This window comes from Ursus maritimus, unplaced genomic scaffold (genome assembly GCF_017311325.1).
Source record: "Ursus maritimus isolate PB19 unplaced genomic scaffold, ASM1731132v1 scaffold_20, whole genome shotgun sequence".
Lineage (NCBI taxonomy): Eukaryota > Metazoa > Chordata > Mammalia > Carnivora > Ursidae > Ursus > Ursus maritimus.
The window spans coordinates 33,341,095-33,362,554 of NW_024424453.1; the positions used below are offsets into that span (position 1 = coordinate 33,341,095).

A 21,460-nucleotide genomic window follows, 5' to 3' on the forward strand; every position below is an offset into this window, starting at 1 on the left:
CCCCCCCCCCCCCCCCGGCAATCTAGGGGCACCCGTGTGTCCCAGCATCTGCGCAGCCTCACGCTCCGAAGGCGTTGGGTGAGTCTGCTGAAGGAACGGCGGGCCGATGCTGGACGGATTCTCTGGGTCAGTGCCTCGACGACCCGTGCCTCCACGGTCAGTCACGTTCTGTGAGAACGGTCCTTTCTCACAACAGATGTGCCTCTCAGGGTGCAGAAATTTCTGGTGACACATATACATCCTTAGGAAGCAAAGAATGCTGTCTGTGACCACCAGTACCTGGACTTAGGCCTGCAGGGAAGCTGCCCCCCGCCCCGCACTCACCTCTTCTCAGCCAGTGATGCAGGCAGGGCAGGAGGAGGGTCCGGCAGCCTGGCAGTCCTCTCCCCAAGGGACACAGGTGAGGCACCAGCCACACCTGCTACAGTCTCTGTTCCTGGCGGCCAGCGAGGGATGCCGGTGTGTGTGGTCATCACTGGTTGGGGAAGCAGGTCACCATCAGCAGCATGAGCCCTCCGAGAAGTACACCACACCCTCTGACCTTTTCATGGCAGAACAGGTGGATAATAAAGTCCCTTGGGGGATATGGGTTGTGACCCATGGGAGGGAAAGCCCCTTGTTGGCTGAGCCTGGGACAGAGGCCTAGGCTAGGGATGGGTCCCACTGGCAGTGCCCTGGATGGGTCTCCTCTACGGCCCTTCATCAAATCCCATGTTAGCTGGGTGTAAGCGAGGCTACCAGGGCAAACCTGGTATGGAAGGGAGACAGTGCAGAGAAGGTGGCAAGCCACTGGGGCCTTGCCCCCAAATGGCTTCTTGGACCAGTAGGCGGAATAGGGCCCAAACTGGGGGCAAGGTTAGGCGTGAGCCCTGGGTCACTGCCTCATGCAGTGACATGGGTAAGGCCAGGTGGGGGGCCCTGCTGGCTGTGCCCTGGACGGGTCTCCTCTGGGTTAGGCCTGTTCAGCACCTTGCCCTGATCCCCCGCCTGGAACAAGTCAAGCTACAGTCTCAGTTTCACATTAGTCTTTTATTATAACCGTACTTTGCCAAAAGGAGAAGTCATTTCTTAAATCAGTATGAGTTACAGCGTAAAGATGGAGAACAAAGCAATAGGATATAAATGGCACAACAGGGTATTCCATAAATCAAATGAATTGTGCCATCGTGAGACAAATTACTATGACAACTTTTACATCAAAGTGGTCTCAAGCCTGTTTACAGGAACTTTTTATTTCTTTTTAACACTATAAAAAGAGAGCTTTTGAAAGTAACACAGGGGAAGCAGTAATGGCCTTTGAGAAGGAAGCCCACCTTGCCAGGTGTTGTCTTTAATTCATCCCGGCCTCCTCTCCCTGCCCCAAGGACCCCCAGTGCCCCTGCTTGACACACGGGAGCCGGGCCAGGTGTGCACCTGCAGGGGAGGGGGGAGTGAATGGCCCGGCCTCCATGGGAGAGCCACCCAGAGGGCCTGTGCCCCCCCCCCCCGGTTCTGTAACGACCCCAGGGGGCAGCTTCTTAATAAAATACAAAGTAAATCTGAGCGGACTCCGGCAGGTTATCTATCATTAGACAACATAACTGCCGCTGAGCTTTATATTTGCTCGTCTCTGACGAAGTGCAGGAGTGTTACTGGTGGGCGGTCAGACCCGAAGGACCGATGCACGGACTGAACTCAGATGCCGAGAAGGCAACGCACAGGGAGGCCTTGGTTTATTTTTAATCACACTCATTCTGCAGTGACATTATTTCTTACCAGATTGCAGTTAGCAGTGGGCATTAGCAGGAGGTCAGCTCTGGAAGAATAATCCAGTATAATTAAATGTTTAAAGTGTTTTATGACCCGTTGGCAAATACAAAAGGTAAGGCAAAGTCATAATGATTTTCCTTCTCTAATCTGTAGCTCTCGTATATAACGTAGAGGTAAATTTTAGCTCGAATTCCCAAACTGATCAGAGAGGAATGCATGAAACACAGGTACATGTGTTAAAAAAGTGGATGACAACGAAAATTCATCTAAGCTTTATATAAAACGTATTTAACTGCTAATAATCAAAACACGAGAGGGCTCCACTGATTATACTTGTTAAAGAAAAACAAAAAGGTTTCATATATTCAGGATTTAAAAAAATGTGCACTTGAACATAGGTATTTGATAAAATAATAAAAAAGGAACACATTCTTTAATAGCACTGTAACTAATAAAAATGCAAATTATGCTCAACTATGAAGAATAAAAACCAGTCACTTAAAAAGATTAAGAGAGTAATACAATTCTCAAACCCCACGGACCTGTGGGAATTGGAGGGTGGCACTGCCCACATCCCACTCCCCCTCATGTTTCTTTCCTTCGAGGAGGGAGCGGCTCGTTGGGGACCACAGAAGCGACGCCTCTGAGAGACCCCCTTGGTTCTCACGTGGCACCAACATGGAAGCACAGAATGGAGGACCCGCCCCTCGTGCGCTGGAGGGCTGGGAGTTTTCAGGGACCGCTAACCACCCAGCCAACTGCAGGTAAGTAGCCGAGAGCCTTGTCGGGGTGGTGGGTGCCCAGTGACAGTGGAGTAGCAGGCCTCTAGCGCTCGGGGCAAAGGAACTGCTGAAAGTGAGCAGATGACTGGGACCCACTGCCGGGGGACAGCCATCTCCACGGCCCTTTCCACTTTGTCTTGGAGCCCTACTGAGGGCAGCTCCACACTTCTTACCTTAGAACTGAAAACACTGACCACGCCCCGACCCAGGTCCTCTGAGGGAAAATAATGGCCACCGTGCACCGCTGCAAGGCCATTCACTGTATTGGGACCTTGGGAGCGTACAAAGTATGGTCAAGGCGACACACACTGGGCAGTAAGGGACTCTGTGAGTCACCCCCCGGGGTGCTGAGCAGGCCACTCCATCGGGGAGCCAGACAGCTCATCAGCTTGTCTTTGAGTAATCATGGAAGGCCAGGCTACCCTGTCACCTGAGCAAAACCAGACTTCGTATTCATCCCCCATGCTCACGTGTTCAGAGATTCTCCTGCTAGAGCCTGAGGACAAACTGTAGAGCTAAATGGAGCCCTCTCTGCAGTAGCTGACTCCGAGTCCTCACTGCTTTCTCGGAGAGCACGTGGGAAAGCAGGTCATTGTCACACTGTCCGTAGAGAAATACATGGTTAGCAGTGGGAAGGGATGTAAACGGTGTCTAGTCTTTCAAACTTCGCTTTTCACTGGTTTGCGTGAAAGCTTCCACCGCCCAGAGGCCTTGCCATCATCCTCCGAGAAGCCCTGAGCACCCGTCACCACAGGGCGGGGGCTGCTCCCCCTGACGGAGGTGAAATGGGCACCGTGGCTATCTTGTTAGATATTCCTATTTGCGCAAAGGACAGGGAAAGTGTCCTTTTCGGGACCTTTCCTCTTAAGTAGAGAAATAGCTCATGTGACGGTTTCTGCCCAGCAAGATTCCATAAGCTTCCAGCTGAAAAGGGGAAATCTCTAGTGTGTGCTGAAGCCCAGGAAAGCACCAGGCGGGTCAGAGCTGGTCCTGCCCTGGCACTGGTGCCTGGGACATGGTGCACAACTGAGCCCGGGCCCTGCGGCTCCTATGCCTGGCTCCCGGCAAGCGAAGGGCTGTGCAGAAACCCTGCATCTTCCTGATGTCTGGAGTGTTCTGTGGGAAGCCCTGCTCCCCTAGAAGGGACTCCAGGTTTAATTCCCTGTTACTGCTACTTTAAGGCCAGTGGGAGGTCGTGACTCAGGATGGGAATGAGCTTCGGTTTTTCCCTTTACTTCTCACTTGACAGGTGACAGGTGTATTCTAGCGCCAAAACTACAGAAACTACACCAGAAAACTATCTGAGGGATATCTGTCCCATAGGGTCACATTTTCCAATTCAAGGGAGTAATATTCTTACGACTTTTGAAATCAGTGCAGCAAAGACTGGCTTAATGTGACCTTGTTTTCTGGTTGTGAAAGATTCTAAAGAGGGAAATACAATCGTCTGAGGAGGGACAGTGATGGCCAGAGTCGATCTGGCCTGAGGTTTGGAAACATACTCTTTAACAAATGAAAAAATCTAACCCCCATCCCATCACACCTAAATAGGATTCCTAAGTTTAGACCCTGTTTCTAAAGATGACTCTTTCTGAGAGGTCAGTGATGGGTTTTGTCCGGCCCTGGAATCCACCAGTTTTAGTCCATTGTTGTATTTGGCTCTGCTGTATGGCTTCCCAAAGGAGGAATGAAATAGGCTGAGATAGAGATTTCCAGAGAGAAAGCCTTCTTGATATCAGTCAGTTTTCCTATGCCTGATGCTCCGAGGGATGGAAGATTTGAAACCAACTCTTCTTCCTTCTTTTAGTTATAATTAATGGAGTTGCCATACTTAATTCTTAGTTGGGGAGAAGGGAACAGAGGAAAAATGATTCTAATTGTGGTCTTTGACAGTGAGCACGATACTGGACACTTAACCCTTGTCTGCCTCAGACAAAGGCAGGCGGAGACAGGCCCTGAAAGCCCTGTCCGCATTTTGGTGAACATCCACCTGTGTGCTCTATGGCCATCTGCCCCTCTAGAGGGTTCTGATGGGTTGCACTAAGGCCACAGACATGCTGGGAAAGAAGTGTTGGTTTCAGAGGGGTCTCCACTGGGGGAGCCTCAGGTGGGCCCTGGGGCTGCTGAGGGGGGTGGCCAGTCCCCATGAAGGAGGCCGGGGCACTGCGGTCAGATGTCCAGGGGGCTCACAATGGTGAAGCCAGAGTCCTTGCTGTTGCTGCTGCTGTCCTCGTCAGGGCTGGAGCTGGGGTTGCTGGACGAAGCCGAGGCAGGGCCCATCAGAGGGTCGGAGAACACCAGAGGAGAGCGGGCCAGGGGCTCGCTTCTCCCAGGGGTGCTTCGGATGGTGCGAAGAGGCTGGGCCTGGCCTGAGAAGGACCCCTTGGCGCTACCCCCATCGTCATCTTTGGAGACCAGGATGAAGTCATCTGCGTTCCCTCTGTCCACGCGCCCTGCTGTTTCTGAAGAGGCCTGTGAAGTACAGTCAGAAGTACAGGTGGATGAGAGAAGAAGCCAGTGAAACGAGAGAACTAAGCAGCAGCCCTGTGTGTGCTTCCTGGAAGTTTAGGCCCTACGCTTCTCCTTGGAAAGATGTGGTGTCTGGTCCTGCTTCCCCGAAGCCCTGCTACTTCCTGGTGGCGCAGGGTCAGTTCCTCTGAAGCTGGATGCTGGGTTCCCAGGGCAATAAAGTAAGCCTCCTGCTTGGTTAGTTAGGAGAAGCCAGCTCAGGAGGCAGGCGGCAGACAGAATCCCCACCAGCCTCCCGCGGCACCCTGCCATGCACATCAGTCATCTTCCTTGGGCTGTCATGTTTTCACCTGTGAAATGGGGACAAGGACCGACTGACCCAGCGTGTGGTCACCACACACGGAGAAGATGTGTGTGGACGTGCATCGCACAGGGCTGGCTCCCTACTGGAAGCCCACACCTGGAGTGATTTTACTATCTGCTTAACAAAGAGCTTCAGGAAGGCCTAGTGTATGTGTCTCCTAACCAGCTCAGCCCGGGTCTGCACTAGGCGCCCCCGGGGCAACGGTAGTAAACGTGAAAACCAGGAATAGCAACTGTAAAGTATATGGCAAACCCATAAAGACAGACTTTACAATTATTTTCCTTTCTTTGTAAGCAATTAGGAGTCGCGTTTATTTTTTAACTAAAAAAAGCTGACATCCGTGAACACCAGTAAAGGTTTTGGGTTAAACCCAGAGAACCTCCTGCCTACCCTGGGACAGGCGTAAAGCTAGTCCGACCACATGTTTCAAAGTCAGCCTGACAGAAAACGTGCTGACATAAGCGGACGTCACGTCCACACCTGCTCAACCAACCCCCTGCCTGCTCTCCCACAGGGTGGATGGGGACTGGTGCCCGAGTCTGAAGTCTGACGAGATGTACAGAGCCCCTTGGCTAGAAGTGTCCCCGGGTCCTCTGGCCCCCAGACTGGTATGGCCTAGGCCACCTATGGGCTGTGGGCAGAGCCTGGACAGGTCACTGGCAACACTTCCAAGGGAAATCGGGGCTTGACTGACCGTGAACTACATGTTCTTGGTGACACGGGGAGGGAGTGGGGGGATGAGTGGCTAAAAAATGGCTCAGGTGCCTCCAGCCTCTGACCATTTATCCACCTTTAAGATCTTCAACTGGGAGAAGAGAAACAGAATTAGCCTTAAGACCACAGTGCTGAAACAGGCTTTGAAGTTCTTCACCTCAAGTTTTAAAGCTGTTTACATTCTAGCAACACATTAATTCTTACAAACCTGAGGAGGTATGCGGAACATGGCCCTCTGGTGGAAGAGGAGGCCATAACTGGCCCCAGGACAGGTTGGTAGAGCAAGACCGTCCCACCATAAGGTGCACCCAGTCAGGGCTACCACCTCGCAGAGCCTGCAAGGGACACCTGCATGCGGCTTGTCTTCCCCTGCATTTGCCCATGGGATGCACGTAAGGCTGGTGGGACCTCGACTTCAACCTCCTACCTCCAAGGTGTGGACGCTGTTCCTATGACCATTGTCCTGAACTGTAAACCGAAACCCTTGACTTCTCACCGCACACGGGGTCTGCGGTTGGAGTGCTGCTTGGCAGAGCTCATCTGAGGTTGAAAATGAAAAGCGCACGTACAGCAGGCCCTATTTTCAGAGTGGCGTCTCTGCTACAGAAACACTGTGACGACCTAGTCGTCTTTAGCTTACAGTGAACACATTACAAGACGCTGAAGATGAGAAATAGGTTATAAACCCTGTGCCTGGAAGGAAAGGTGGTTCCTACCATCGCTAATTATCTGGCACATTCCTGGACAGCAGGGACGGCAAGTTATAAATGATGGGTAATCCTTCCGCTCCCCATTCCCAGATAAAATCATGGACCGACTCAGACAAGCCTGGTACAGCCGCAGGGCCTGAGTAACCCCCTTCTTTTAGCACCCCTCCTCACCTTTTTATTGCAGATCACACATCGACACCCAGATCAGAGGCCTGGTGGCTTGGCCAATGTCACAAAGCAAATGAAAGATCTCTCTCTTCCGGACTCCTACCTAGAACCTTTTTCTAGACACAAAGACACCGCCTTTCTGGATTTCCATACAACCTTAGCTGCTACCAGGTTCTGTTTATGGCATTTACAAAAATTTTGGGAATTCCTAAGTCAATCCTCTCTTCACCAAACACAGGCATGTACTATACAATTAAAGAAGTTTTTCAACCTGTCAGTCCTGCCTAAAACCCCCCCCCGCCATTCACCCTGCCTCACTTCTTACCTTTCGTTTAGGATCATGAGTTTAGGATCATGGAAGGTGGAAGCAGGTGAACCCAACTACAGACCAGCTGTTTGGCAGACATGTTCCAGAGTGACAGAAGTATTCTCTTTCCATGCTAACACAGCACCCAGCCACACGTGCTTATGGAGCACTTGAAAGGTAGCTAGTATGATGCAGGAACTGCATTTTTAACTTACATTGAATCTTAACGAGTTTGTTTCATTTTAAATAGATATGTGGCTAGTGGCTACTATATTTAGACAATGCAGCTATAGACCATTCAGGTAAAACTAGGGCCCCAAGCACCAGTGAGGAGCTGGCTGACTAATAAATCCGGGGTCCTATAAGGTCCTGCCTCCCACTGATAGAGATTTGGGTCAGTTCACCAAAAACCTCCCAGAGGAGTATGTGAGGACAGACTCAGGCAGGGAGGGACAGAATGTGGTTCCCTTTACAGAATACAACTTTGCACCTGCCATTCTCAGAGTTGGAGATAAGATTTGTGAATCAAATGGAAAGAACAATATTAGCCACATCCCCACCAACATGCCAGCGGGGAGCAGGGCATGTGTGTGTCCACAAAGGAAGAGCCCTGTTGAAGTTCCTGCTGGGGAAGGGCACCGGCAGGGGGACCCTGCGCCACCTGCTCCCAAGGCATTATCCTTCACCCGTACTTCAGTGCTAAACCAAGAAAGCAAAGACATTCCTAAGTTAGGGATGAGCTGTGGCACAACCTACCACAGACCCCCACGTGTTGTGATTACATTTCCGGAAAATGTCACAAAGGCCTGCCTAGCACTGCTTCCCCCCCCCACCCCGCCATCTCCGGCCCTCTGTTTAACTAGAAGCTCATGAGCGGGGCTACATCCCATAACCCTGAATACCCAGTGCCTGGCAGAGCAGGCCCTCAGCTCGCATTTGAGAGGCAGGAGGGGAAAAGCCTTCAGAATTGCCACTTGGCACACATGCTCCTGTCCAGAGCCAGCCCGCAGCCCCATCCCTGTCCCCATAAGCAGTGACAAAGTGAGTCAGCTGGCTCCCTGACTGCCGCCCTCGGGACAGGTTCCTAAGGAAAGATGGTGGGTCAGGAGTTTCTGCTGGGGGGCTCCTGTAGGAGTCTAGTCCCGATACCCGGGTGCTGCAGCCCAGAGCCTCAAACACTTGGCTTTCTGTGGGACTCACTGCTTCATCTGGGACTTCACTTGCCTTTCCTCCCCTGAAGACGAGACGAGAGCACTGCTCCCCTATTTTTCCCTTCCTCAGGTAAAGCCTCTTTCAGGAGGATGGGTTTTTTATAAACTGCTAACACCCTTGGGGAAGAAGCCATGGCAGGAATAAGAAAAGAAGAAAAGCCCTATGATTTGCCCTTTTCCTACTTTCCTCCTTTTCCACTTAACCCTACAGAGGAACAGGGGCACAGAGGCAGAGGTGGGGTGCCTGGGCGCAGAATGGGTTGACGGTGTTTTAGAAGCACATGCAGAGGCAAAAGGCCGCCTGGACGCTGCACAGGAGTGCGGCTCTGTCAGCACCAGAGCATGTCCTAGTTCGTGTCACCTGCATGTCACAGCTAGCTCACCCTGAGTTTGCATACGGGGTCTGCAGGGGCAGTGATGGCGACAGGCAGTTCTTACAAATATGAGAACCAGGAAAAACAATGGCAAAGTATAATTAAGAAGCTTTAAATGTAGCAAATTCATTAGTATTTTTAAAAGGTCATTTTCAATATTACTTTATACATTCAACTACAAAGAAAAAACATGCTAAATTTAGAATTGTCAATTTAAAAATGGTTGTGGGGTGAGCCTAAGCTAAACGGTATTTGAATAAAGAAATGATTATTGAAAAATTAAACATCTGTTCAGGGAAGGAGAATCTGGAGGAACTAATCAAATTAAACTTGCAACGTTAATGCTGTATCCATGTGGCCAAAGATGCAGACTAATGGCTCTATGAAAACTTTCTTTTAAAGCTGGATAAAAATAACCACATAAGGTTCTCTCTTCTTGAAAAGTACTCGTGTGTGTGTGTGGGGGGGGGGAGTACCCTTAAAACTAAAACAATTCTCCTTCTAAAATATATTTTTTTAAATCATAAAAAATAATTTACAAGCATCTGGATGCTAGTTTTTGAGAAAGAGCCTTCGATAAGATTTTGCTAATGTTCATTTTTCAAGATGAGACTTTGTAAGCCCTTAAAAAATATATTAGGGACTTTTAGTCCTATCAGATAAAGTATAGCGAGGAAGCCTGGTGGAGCGGGAAGCTTGCTGGGCTGGGACAGGAGCTCTGAAAACACGATACCTGGTGAGCCTGTGCACCTCCCGGGCCTTCACTGTCTCACGGCTACGATCTGTGTTTTTATGTTAGAATAAATTACACACAATGTCAACACCTTAAGAGCAGGGGGCAGCACACTATGGCCCATAAACCAAAGCGGGTCTGTGGCCTCTTTCCATATGGCTCGCAAGCTAAGAATGGCTTATACATTTCTAAAGGCTGTAAAAACACACACACCAAATACAGAAACAAATATGAGACACAGACCACATGTGGCCCACGAACCCTAAAATATTTACTATCTGATCCTTTATGGAGAAAAGGAATCCTCATTCCCTCAGAGGATGGACACCGAGAGCCCTTCTCCATGAAGGCAGAAAGGGTTGTAGCCGAGAGAAGTCCACTCAGGAGAGCATCAGGAGAGCAGGACAGCACTCCCTGTGCTAACAGGGACCGGGGGCATCAGCTGGAGAAACCTGACGGCTAGCCGAGGCAGAGGTGGGACTTGCGAAGGCCACACGACAGCACTGGCAGGAGGCCCCGGCTAAAGCTGCTGCATACGGGGATGTAGGCGGTACACTGCCGACTCTAGGAGACAGTGGTCTCCCGTGGGGCTCTGGAGTCTGCAGCTTGTCTGGTTCAGGCCACTTGTGGTATTTTATAGCTGAACTTTGCACATGGTAATGTGAAATGACTTTCGTAAAGTTTCTGTCATTCATAACTTTAAAGACCGTACGTGAATGTGCCCCCATCAAGTTACTGTGACATTGCTCGTCAGAGCTCTCATACCTGCTTGGTGGCTCCAGGCATTTGGTCACCCTGGCCCTGGCCTTGGCCACTGGAGCAGTAGTGGTCATCTGAGATGGTGATCTGCTCATTCTCCTCAGCTTCCAGCTGACTCTGGTTGAAACGCAGGGAACCTTTCAGAATGTCTTTGATCTAGTTTTCAAGAAAGAAGAAAATAAATGAAAGAAATGAATGAGTTTGTTTTGTAATACTAGATAAACCTTTAACATTTAAACGACTTATCACTAACCATTTTTTAAATAGTACAGATATGAATATATTATCATAAGAAAGGAATAACAGAAAAAAAATCCAACTCTATCAAAGCCATGAACTTACTAATGACCAAGGCAAATTTCAAAGGCTTAATGGCCAGGTTCTCGCAGGGTCAGCCCTGGGTGTCACATCCCGGGGAGTTATCTTCAAGCAGGAAGTACAATTTGCCTACCTACCCAGCCCCACAGAACAGCTCTTAGCTACCAGAGCGGCTGCACCCCAGCTGGGCTGTTACTAACACAGGCAGACATCTGAGAGCAGTGCGCTCTTTTCATGAACACGTATGTTCCACGCAGCCCTCCAAGGGTTGGGGAGACGTAGTCCTCGCGGGTCTGAGGTCCGTCCTGGGTAGTGGTTCTTACTTGTGCTCCAAGGACAGCATGGGTTTATGGATGAACACCTGAACATGCTGCTGGACCGCACTATCCCAGCTCTGGGTGAGGAATAAACGGAATGGCTTTGGTAAGAGGAAGAAGCAAGGGTGGGGACGGGAAGCTAGCTTGGGCCACAAGCTAGTCAGACATAATCACCAGTAGGAGCAACAGGTGTAAGGAGGTGGGGAGTCAGGAGGGGCTCTGCCTGGGAGGAAACGAGGGGCTGGCACTAATACCACGGTATGCCATGCCATAGCGTGCCACCCCAACAGGCACTAGAAGGATGGCCAGTGGGACACAAAGTCAGATCAGATGGACATACCTGTTTTAATCCTGCCAGAGAAACCAGAATTTGATCCTCTTTTTCCAAATTTTCTTGTAATATCACATCTTGAATATTTACTGAAAACAGAAGAATGACATTTTATAATTAATGCTCTGAGTATAACTTATCTGCTAGCCATACCATAACTTGCTTGAAAATTTTTCTGTCTAATTTCATAGCAAGTATTTCTACCAAGGATGCTCTGCCCAGCTGCAGATGAGGGGGGTGTGGGGGAGAGCAGAGCCCAGTATGCACAGCCTTCCCACCAACGTGACACAAGTATGTTCTTGCAACGACAGATGGGTCTTCACTTCCACAGAGAGACCCGGGCACTTCCTGCTAACTGACGTGAACAGCCTAGAGCATTCCATCCAGCCTCTGGGAGGAAGCGTTTCAGCCTGGGCTTCGCACACTGCCTCATGGTTCAATGATGTTAACTCTCTCTCTGAAGGTCAGGCCCTCCCACGTGACTAAAGCTAATACGGACACCGTCTTCAAAGATTTAAGCAGTAGGGCGTGTTGTCAGTTCAACAAAATGGTAAAATAAGAATAACAGGACAAACTCATGGCACTACACGTGCCATCAGACGCCTACGGAGTCAGCCTGACGTCACCCGGGGTCTTCACGGGAGCTACTTCTCTCCATCCTCTAGGAGGCTCACCCTCCACGGGAGAAGTCCTTCATCCAGGCCTGGTCTGCGGGATCCAGCATGTCAGCTGTGGCTGCCAGGCTCAGCACTGTGGCTGCCCAGCAGGAGGTGCCACACGCAGTGGTCCCCAGCGCTCCCCCACCGTGCGCCCAAGGGAGGTACACAGCCCTCTGGGGGGGGGGGGCTACTGAGCCCGGGTTCTCAGGGGAGCTCAGGGGCAGGAGGCACAGTCCTCTTCCCACCCGGGGCTAGGCAGGAGAATGCACTGGTGGGTGAGGTGACTAAAACACACTTTAAAAAAGATATCTCTACATACACCAACTGGAAAATCACTACAATAAGTAGGTTTATCCTCCATTAACGTCTGCTTTCTGATTTCGTGGCCTTAAAGCACACCGACTTATAAGGTCTTACCTGCCCCATGCTTAGTCATTCACTCAGCAGAGACGTCCCAGTGTCAACTGGGGACTCATCAGTTCCATGCCCGACCCCCTTCAGCCACCAGAGCGATGTAGCACTCCCTGCTTGCTTACCCCTGCCCTGCTGGTGGCAGGGGCAGAGCCGGCCCACTGTTCTCTTGGCCCGCAGGCTCTGGGCCCACATCCCTGCGGACCGGCTGCTCCTCATTGTTCCACACTGGTCCCACGCTGCCCCCTCAGAGAGCCCTCCTGCCCATCCAAACTAAGGGAGGCCAGGTCACCCTGTGGTCGTGGCCACGGCGTCTCCTTTCCTATGCTCTCACGCGGCGCTCGTCACCAGCTGGCATTACCACATGGTTTGTGCGTGTGTGGTGTCCATCTCCCCCAGCAGGATATAAGCTCCGAGACGGTCTTGTTCAGGGCTCTACTCTCAGCCCTTAGAATGAGGCTTGGTGCATTTTAGGTACACAGTTAAGTACCGACCGAGCAAATGTGGCAAAACATTCTTGGAACTTGCATTTCAAAACACCGCTATGCTAAATATTTCCAAAAATACTTCCAGTAAAGGAAAAGGCAAAGACTGATACCATCAACACGAGCCTGGCCGGACAGTTTGTCAGAATCTTCAACAATAAGTCTCTAAACCACGCGGACAAGTCCTCTCACACACCACAGCAGAAAAACAGCAGCTTTGATTTACTCAGAAAACGTGACTGTAGTTTCTGGCTAATAATAAAGGCCTGCTTCAAAACAAGAAAGCAAGATGAATGGGAATGGAATAATAGATATAATTAGAGAGGGAATGTTTTTGGTTTCCTTAAAAGCCTGTAACAATTTGTTCTCTCTCAACAAAAAAACAACACAGAACCCACTCAACAAGACATAAACGACAGCCAACTGCAGGGTATTGACAAGGAGCAGTTACGTAGGTCTTTTAGAGGATTGAAAAGGTTGCTTTTGTTTTTATGACTGCCAGGGTTTTTAAGGCAGAGGTCTGAGGGTCTCAGGGCTGCCTGGGGTGGCACGACACATAGTAGCTGGGTAGTTTGGTGGGGCAGTGAGTTCCCCCCCACACACACTGAGCTGCAAGGTAGGGCAGATTTCCCAGCTTCTGCTGTGTAAGCGGGGGCAGCAGGGGAAGAACTCCTGGGCCCTGAAAGGAAGCTCAGCTAATGGACACAGGAACACCCGGATGTCTGGAAGAAGCATGGGGGGCTTCTTGGGTCCAAGGAGCTAATGGAGAGGAAGCCACTGGAGGCCATATGCAACAAATCAGGGGGCCAGGCTCTGTCTGCAGCTCCCGCCTGCTCCTTTGATGGTCTGCTGTGCAACATATCCCAGAGCCAAAGGTTTGGCCAACTTGCCTGGCTCCTGCCTCCAGTGTAACGTGGGGCCCACGGTCAACAGCAACAAGGACTGAAGGCCTTTAGGGTCATAGGCTACAGGCTAACAGCGCAATCAGTCAGTGGCTCCAGTGACGACAGAAGCCCGTAACTATGCAGGAACACAGCTCTCCTTAGAGGCCAACAAAGACCCAGAGGGCACTCAGAGGCCTTTCCTCAAACACCAGAGACATATGTGCCATCTTAGTACCCTGACACCATCCTGGCAGGGAGAAGACACAAAGTAGAGAAACTAACCGTGGGCATTTGTTCAGATGAGATGGTTAACCAGGTTGCCTTTAATTGTTAGGTTTAAGCCTTGGACTGCCATTGGTGGGAATGAAACTTCAGAGTGAGATTTCTGTGTACCTGAGTTTAAATATATGATTCATTATCCCACTACGGAAGTATCAGTGTCTACCTGAGATCTTAGAAAATCATATTGGCCACGTTGCCTGAAAATCCCAGAAAGCAAGTCACCCCGGTGTCCTCTCCTGGATGCCACAAACCCATACTTGAGTAGTGGCAGAGATGAAGGTGGAAGATACGGATGTATTGGAAAGCCGGAACAAGAGAAGCCCCTTGTCTTTCACGACAGGCCTAAATGGGAGTAATGCCCCATGATCTAAAGCCACTCTCCCTGCTCTGTTCTCACTTGATAAGAGCATGAACAGCAAACAAGCCTAGATGGTCACTGCTGTACTGTCGCCTGGGGAGCCACCCCAGCTCCTCCTTCCATATCAACGTGTCCCGGATCTCATTCAGAGCAACACCGTGCACACCTTCCTTCACAGCCAAGGTTGGTCATGTGACACAGCTCTGGCCAATGAGGTGTAAGAAAAGTCCTTGGACGGAGCTTCTGGAAAACTCCTTGCTGGGTCTGACTCAGTCTGTGCCTTTCAGACCTTTACACTTCCCGCTTTGCTCCCTGAAATGCTGGCAGGCGCTCCGCAAGTCCTCTTGCAAGCACGTGGATGCAGATCACAGCTTAAGGGCTGTGGGCAGTAAACCGGGGAGCCTGGGGCACTGGGCACATCATGGAGCTGCTATACTTGCTTGGACTGCCCACCTCCAGGCTTCTTTCAGTTATTAAACAACAAACAAACACAAAACTTCCTGATTTGTTTATTCTCCTGCTTTTTGGCTTTATGTTTGTGTCCAAATTTCCCTCTTTTAATAAGGATACCAGTCACTGGATTAACCAAGTGTGACCTTGTCCCAACTTGATTATATCTGTAAAGACCCTATTTGCAAATAAGGTCACATTCACAAGTTCCAGGTGGACAAAAAATGGCATAGTGGGGGTGGGGGGTGGGACCCAGTACAGCAGCCAAACTGCTTCACTGTTACACAGGATACAAACCATCCAGTTCCTCTAACGAGAGCGGACTGAGACGGCGCCACCAATCCTCTCCTGCATGCAGAGTATGAGCCCAAGTTCAGCCTGGCCCCGGCCTGCTGTGCAATGTGGCTGGCCACGGGTACAGAGCCCAGAGCCTTAGTATCCTCAGTGGTACACCCTCACCCAGAATTCTCCAGCCTTATTTTTAAGACAAGATCAAAGATCACCTTTTACAATCTGCTGGAAATCAGGACCTTCTGCCCTGAAAACCCACATATCTATATAATGTTCATTTAATCTTAAGGACAAATCTCTGTTATAATCAACTAAGCTGACAAGTCTCTTAAGAAATCCAGCATAAAGAAATCCAAATTAAAACAAAAGGACACCTCTGGAGGCTGTTGAATGCTTTGAATATAAGAATTCTGACTACCAATAAAGTACTGGCTATGTAAATCCTAATCCCATGTGAGGCCTAATCAGTTCAACTGTATATTGATTTAAGGTAGCATTTATGAATATTCTACTAATATGTAACTTCTTTGTAACAAATCTACCACTTTAAGTTGCACCTGTGTGTACAAACAAAAAAACATACTGATGTTTTTTCAGGCCTTAAAATATTAAACGCAGAAATGTAAAGGGTTTAAATTTCCAATGCGATGCACATTTTCCTTATAGCAGGAGGCAGAATAAATTATGAGATAAAGGCTCTTTCTTTTTGTTTCTGCATAGAAAGATTACGTTCTTTATAATCTTCTATTTAAGTTTTATATATTATAGACGTTACAGCAGTGAAACTAAAGGGGGAAAATACTTCTGTGGAAATTACACAAAAATCTCATCAATATAACAGTTCCATGGTGACTCCACTGTTTCTAAAGAGGTGTCAACGCCATAAAAATAGATCTCTGACTCTAAAAGTAATGGAAATGGCACACAAACTACTTTTTACGATTTCTTAAAAACCTCTTTTCTTCAATGCTAGAATGAAAGTGTTTTATTTGAATGGCTGGTACAAAAGGTAACATGAGCCCATACTCATGCAGAAGGGAGGCAGAAGGAGATAAAGGCAGAGCTAGCGTCTATCTATAGCGGAGGTGGAATTTAGCTTCCTTGTGCCTGAGAGTAATACCGAACCTTCCTCAAAGATGAAGGTAAAGAAACGGTAAGTAAACAGGTAAATACATGACGAAGAGTAAATAAATTAGCACAGTACCTCACCCACTATAGAAGCTCAGGACTTGGTACCTTTCATTTCGACATGGCGACATTGCCTCATCTGACTGTCCCAATGACCATTCTCGATGAGGACTATCGTCCTATTACAGAAAAGGGAGCCAAGCTCAGCAATCCCCGGTCTGTCATCTGAGGTCTCATGACGGGAAAGTGGTAGAGCTAGGACTAGATTCTAGATCATCTGGACTCCTGAGCTCCCCAACACTCACATACACAGCACTGATGGAGGGGCCAGAGAGAGATATGAGGAGGCACAGGACGGGGTCCTGCCACTGACCTGACTGCTTTCTGATGCCAGTGCCCTTTCTTTGGGGGTGGAAATGACCTAAGTGAGGTCAGCCGGCACAACGGGAGGTCACCTACATGCAAGCAGACTGCTCTATCATTTCTACCAGAACTTTCCAGAATACTGGCACTAGCATCAAACAGCTTGAACTTTAATAACCTTGGGCATTGATGTGTGAATCACTAAACCCATCAGTAACGGGAGGTAATCCTATCTTTGAGGGCTGCTGGAGAGATCAGATGGGACAATCAAAGTGGTCCACTTCTAGCACACTCTAGCACACTGCCCGCTATTACTATTATTTATTAGTATGTTTTTGTTTTGTTTTTTTCCTTTTCCAGTACCTCAAATACCCAGATAAATGGATTGTGCTCTTTGAGGTTATCTCATGTCTGGCAGACATTTAGTTACCTTGACCTCAGACAATCTCATGTAAGGACTAACCCAGACTCTAAAGAGGAAATATGTAGGCTATTACAAAATGGAGGGGTCACATGGAGCGTTGACCTAGGGTCACAGGTGTGACCAGAATGGTAGTGGCTGAAGAGGTGGCCATGAGTCAAGGAGGGGGGGCAGACCAGTAATTTGTCACTATTGGCTTTGACAAGTGAATTTCTGCTCACAGATGTGTGCCATGGTTGGCCAGATCTTGGGAGAAGGCAGGTTTAGTAGAGACTGTAGGTGTCAAATTCATTCTTTAATAGATCACGTGCATTTGTGTGTCTCTGCAAATGCCATTCCCCTTTTAGAAGACCCTCCTAGCTTCCTTACAACACCACACCCTTCTTTTCTTCAAAGTCTACCTAAAAACTGTGTTTAAGCATCGGCTTCCTATTAAAGGTCTTCTCTCTGAAAGCATCCAGTTGTTTGACTCTCTTCCTCCATCCTTTACTCTTGGAACTGTATTCACACATGAGGTTCAAAAATTAAAGGCTCCTGACTCTCTCTCTTTAAAATAAATAAAATCTTTAATAAAAGGAGGGGGGACGCCTGGGTGGCTCAGTCAGTTAAGCATTGGACTCTTGGTTTTGGCTCAGGTCATGATCTCTTGGGTCACAGGATCGAGCCCCATGTCTGGCTCCATGCTGAGCTTAAGACTCTTTCCCTGTCCCCTGACCCTCCCTACCCCCCTGCACTCTGTCTCAGATAAATAAAATCTTAAAAAACAAAAAATTAAAAGTCTCTCGAAACTTCACAGTTCTATGTGGCAAACTGTGACTCAAATCAAAGTCTTTTGGTTCCAAATGTGGCACTCTGTTCATTATATCCATATTACTCTAGAACCCTACTGGTCCCTGCCAACGTTTCTGAGATCACTCTGGGAGGACCATGGTTTCATGTGACACTATGTGTCCTTTTAGGTATTTCTAAAGAGGTATATTCTCCTTGGCGCTTGTACACACACACACACTCTCTCTCTCTCTCTCTCTCTCTCTCTCTCCCCCTACTTTGAAGTTTTACTCACATCTTCCATATGCACTGAGCTCAATTTTAGAAGACCACCCCTCCACTTCACCCTACCTTCAACCTGCTTCTCCTAGAACCTATATTTATATCAGAGAGCAGGTACTTAGTAAATACTGGCTGAATGAACAACGCAGGGCTTTCCCATCAGCAATACGGCAGATTTTTATGTCCTGAGGAGTAGATGTAAGTGAGGTATTTCTCAGGTGAAGAATGAAAGGATATTAACATGCTCAATCAGATCTCAGATTGAGAAGTGATAGGGGCAGATGAAGGGATATAACTTTCACTGATGATTTCTTAAGAGCCAAGTATTGAGTCAGGCACTTTATGCTCAGTATTTTCTTAAAAAGCAAAAGCAGATCACACAGAAAATATAATCAAGGGTCCTATTTGGCATCCAGCTGTCAGAATGACTGACGGCCCTAAACTCAGCACTGGGAAAGGAGCATTTAGTTAGGAAAATCCAAGGGTAAGACTAGCAAACATGTGTATTGCTTATGTAAGATTAGTTTTTGTTGCCAATAAATAATTCTCTTAAGTAAATTGAGTGTGCTTAGCAGAGTTAGAAATCTTTACTCATCTCTGCCATTTCGCATCTTATTCTCTTAGGATTTACCACCCTGCCAGCCAAGGAGTGTCACGGAAACATGATTCCTCACAGCAAAATCTATCATATTCATGATATGGCTGAGGGTCAGCCAGAAAAGACTTTACATATATTTTTAAATGTAAATGGTCTCTAAGCTCCAGTAATGGTTAGATGCCTTTGCCAGAAGACGTACGTCTAAAAATAGAAGCAGAAACATAGGTAGGGCCTTACTGAAAGGAAATTCCCTAGGGTTCTGCCATCAGACCCTCTCATTTGGAAGCAATGAGATAGGAGGGCAGTTTGAATAAGACTGTCCTAAAATCACATCAGTTAGTCAAATAAGATCCTGTGAACTGGGTTTAAGATGGATGTAATTTTTTTGTGAATTTTAGGCAATAAAGGTTTTGCTGATAGGAGGAGCCAGTTAAAGTTAAGTGCTGCTATTCAGCTGGTATTTAAACATGGCCCAAGGCAGCAAACATTAGCCTTTTTTAAAAATTTAAATTCAATTAGCCAACATATAGTACATCATTAGTTTCAGATGTAGTGTTCAATAATTCATCAGTTGGGGGGATGGGGTAACTGGATGATGGGCATTAAGGAGAGTGTGTGATGGATAAGCACTGGGTGTTAACAGGCAACTGATGAAGATTAGCCTTCTCAACTGGGTTTCACCTTCCCCTATACACAAGCTCTCTGCTTAGCATGAGATGCTTGTGGTGGCCACAAAACCTTTGAGCTTGAAAGCAAGCCTGTTTCACAAGATGGGGTGAACAAGTCTTTTATCTATTGGGTCACCAACTGGAGAGGGCCCGGATTGGAGGACATGGAGAGGCAGCCTGGTATGGAAGGCTGAGAACAGGCTCTGCAGCCTAACAGTTAAAGAAAGATGAAGTATTTGGAAAATTGTATTTAAAAAAAGAGAGGGAGGGATAGTGCGGGTTCCTCCTGTGGAAGAGCATGTGGGAAAATGGGAGACAGCCAGGAAGTGGGAAACACAACAATGATAGATGGACAGTTTCTACCGAGGCCCTGGGCTCAGAGGTGTGGTATGTTCACATGGGAAAGGGTAAGACGGTGTATAATTTGCTGAGTTTTTCTAAATAGGCATAGGGTTGGTACAAGGGAGATGCTGTCCAGGTGTCCCAAGTCTTCTGATCATAAAATGGGGGGTAGGAAGAGCCTTCTACTACTAGAATAGAACAAGTTCAAAGAGGCTGAAAACAGAACTGCATTTCAGATGATTGAAGGCCCCGCCAGAATAGCAGGGGAGGCTGTGTGCTTTCCGCCCACAGAATTCAGCTGCACGTGTGCCTGAGTGTGGAGGTAGGAATACATTAATAGGGTTATGAATATATTCATTTAATTCTGCCCACATAATGTTAAGTTCTTTTGCTTTCTGCTGCTTGAAGACTGTCATGGGCCAGTAACATCAGGTCACGGGGGGGGGGGGGGGGGGTTGCTGGTAGAAATGCAGAATTTCGGGCCCCACAGCATACCTACTGAATCAGAAATCTGCATTTTAACAAGGTTCTCAGGTGAAAGTATCTTTTCCCTCTACAGAGGTCTATGCCACCCACGATTAAAATTCTCAAAATAATTATGAAAACTTTTATCACAGCATGACTGACAGAGGGGAAGCTGTCTGGTGATCGTATTTTCCTTCCCTGTTCTTCAAATGCCATTCGTTAACTGCCTTATTGAACATTTCCAAAGACGTCCACTGGAAGTCGTTTTTATAAACACTAGAAAAGCAGATTTATAAAGTTCTTAGAGAAGCAAATAAACTGATTTTCAAAACTGGCCTCCCCTTACAGCTAATTTTCTTATATAAATATTATGACAAGTGCAAAACCAGTACTGCTGTGAGCAACAGAACAGCAGAGATGTGACATCGTGCTCCTGACTCAAGGCTGGCCTTAGGAGAAGCCTCAGGGAAAGAGGAGCCGGGGACTGGAACTGGGTCTGGACACGTGGCGTGTGTGTGTCACTAGCTCCCTGTGCGTGTCTCATCCTTCCCGGACCTTGGAGTCCTCATCTGTGAAATGAAGAACTATGGAGCTGGCTTTTAGAGCTTCCAGATGTTCACCATTCTAAGATCCTATGAGCTACGGCACTCCAGGAAACCTACCTGCCCTTGAATCCCAGCATTTAAGCCTGCCATTGCTGCCACGGACCACCCACGAAAGGGCAAGCTGCTGGAAACCACTGTCTAAATAGCAAACAGAGGACTGGAAATACCTCTCTTGGGAACAGGCAGGTGTGGGCTTTAGGGCCAGCAGGGCGAGCAGCTCGTACTCCCTGTAAACAGCTGGCAGCTCAACCCAGCTGCTCACAGATCAGAGAAGCGTGGGCTGCTCACCCACGTGCAATTATGTGTAAAATACGGCAAATCTAAAAATAGCCTGAGCTCAGCCATAGGAGTTAATACTGTCAATGGCTTTTAACTCAACCGTCAGGATGACAGGAAGGGGAGTAACTATGGCAACAGAAAAATGAACACGTAAAACAAGGCTTCTGAAGTTGGCAGGAAAGTTAGGTTTAACAAAACATGTATTTTCAATTCCTGTCTCTCAATCTTTGAATTCAAGCAGTTCAATTATGTGGAAGTAATGAAATTAGAATTTTGGTAGAGTTTCACTAAAACAAATATTCGTTTAGTTTTGGGTCCCAGTACCATAAGGAAAGAACTGCTAACCTGTCAGTGTTATTACCTCTATAATTAAAGGACCATTGAACAAATGCCTTTATATAATTTTTAACTGAGA

General features: G+C 48.1%; 1 protein-coding gene across 4 annotated transcripts in view; it reads right to left on the reverse strand.

Annotated features, from left to right (window-relative positions):
- Positions 1 to 1,010: 1,010 nt before the first annotated feature.
- TBC1D5 (TBC1 domain family member 5) overlaps positions 1,011 to 21,460 on the reverse strand; it is a 571,386-nt gene continuing 550,936 nt past the window's right edge. For all 4 annotated transcript variants that reach the window (XM_040636853.1, XM_040636851.1, XM_040636852.1 and 1 more), the window contains 3 exons: positions 11,316 to 11,395; positions 10,347 to 10,496; positions 1,011 to 5,003 (listed from right to left, as the gene is read on the reverse strand). In XM_040636853.1, coding sequence (XP_040492787.1) covers positions 4,701 to 5,003; positions 10,347 to 10,496; positions 11,316 to 11,395 — 533 coding nt within the window. In that variant the 3' untranslated portion in view covers positions 1,011 to 4,700. The remainder of the gene's footprint in view (positions 5,004 to 10,346; positions 10,497 to 11,315; positions 11,396 to 21,460) is intronic.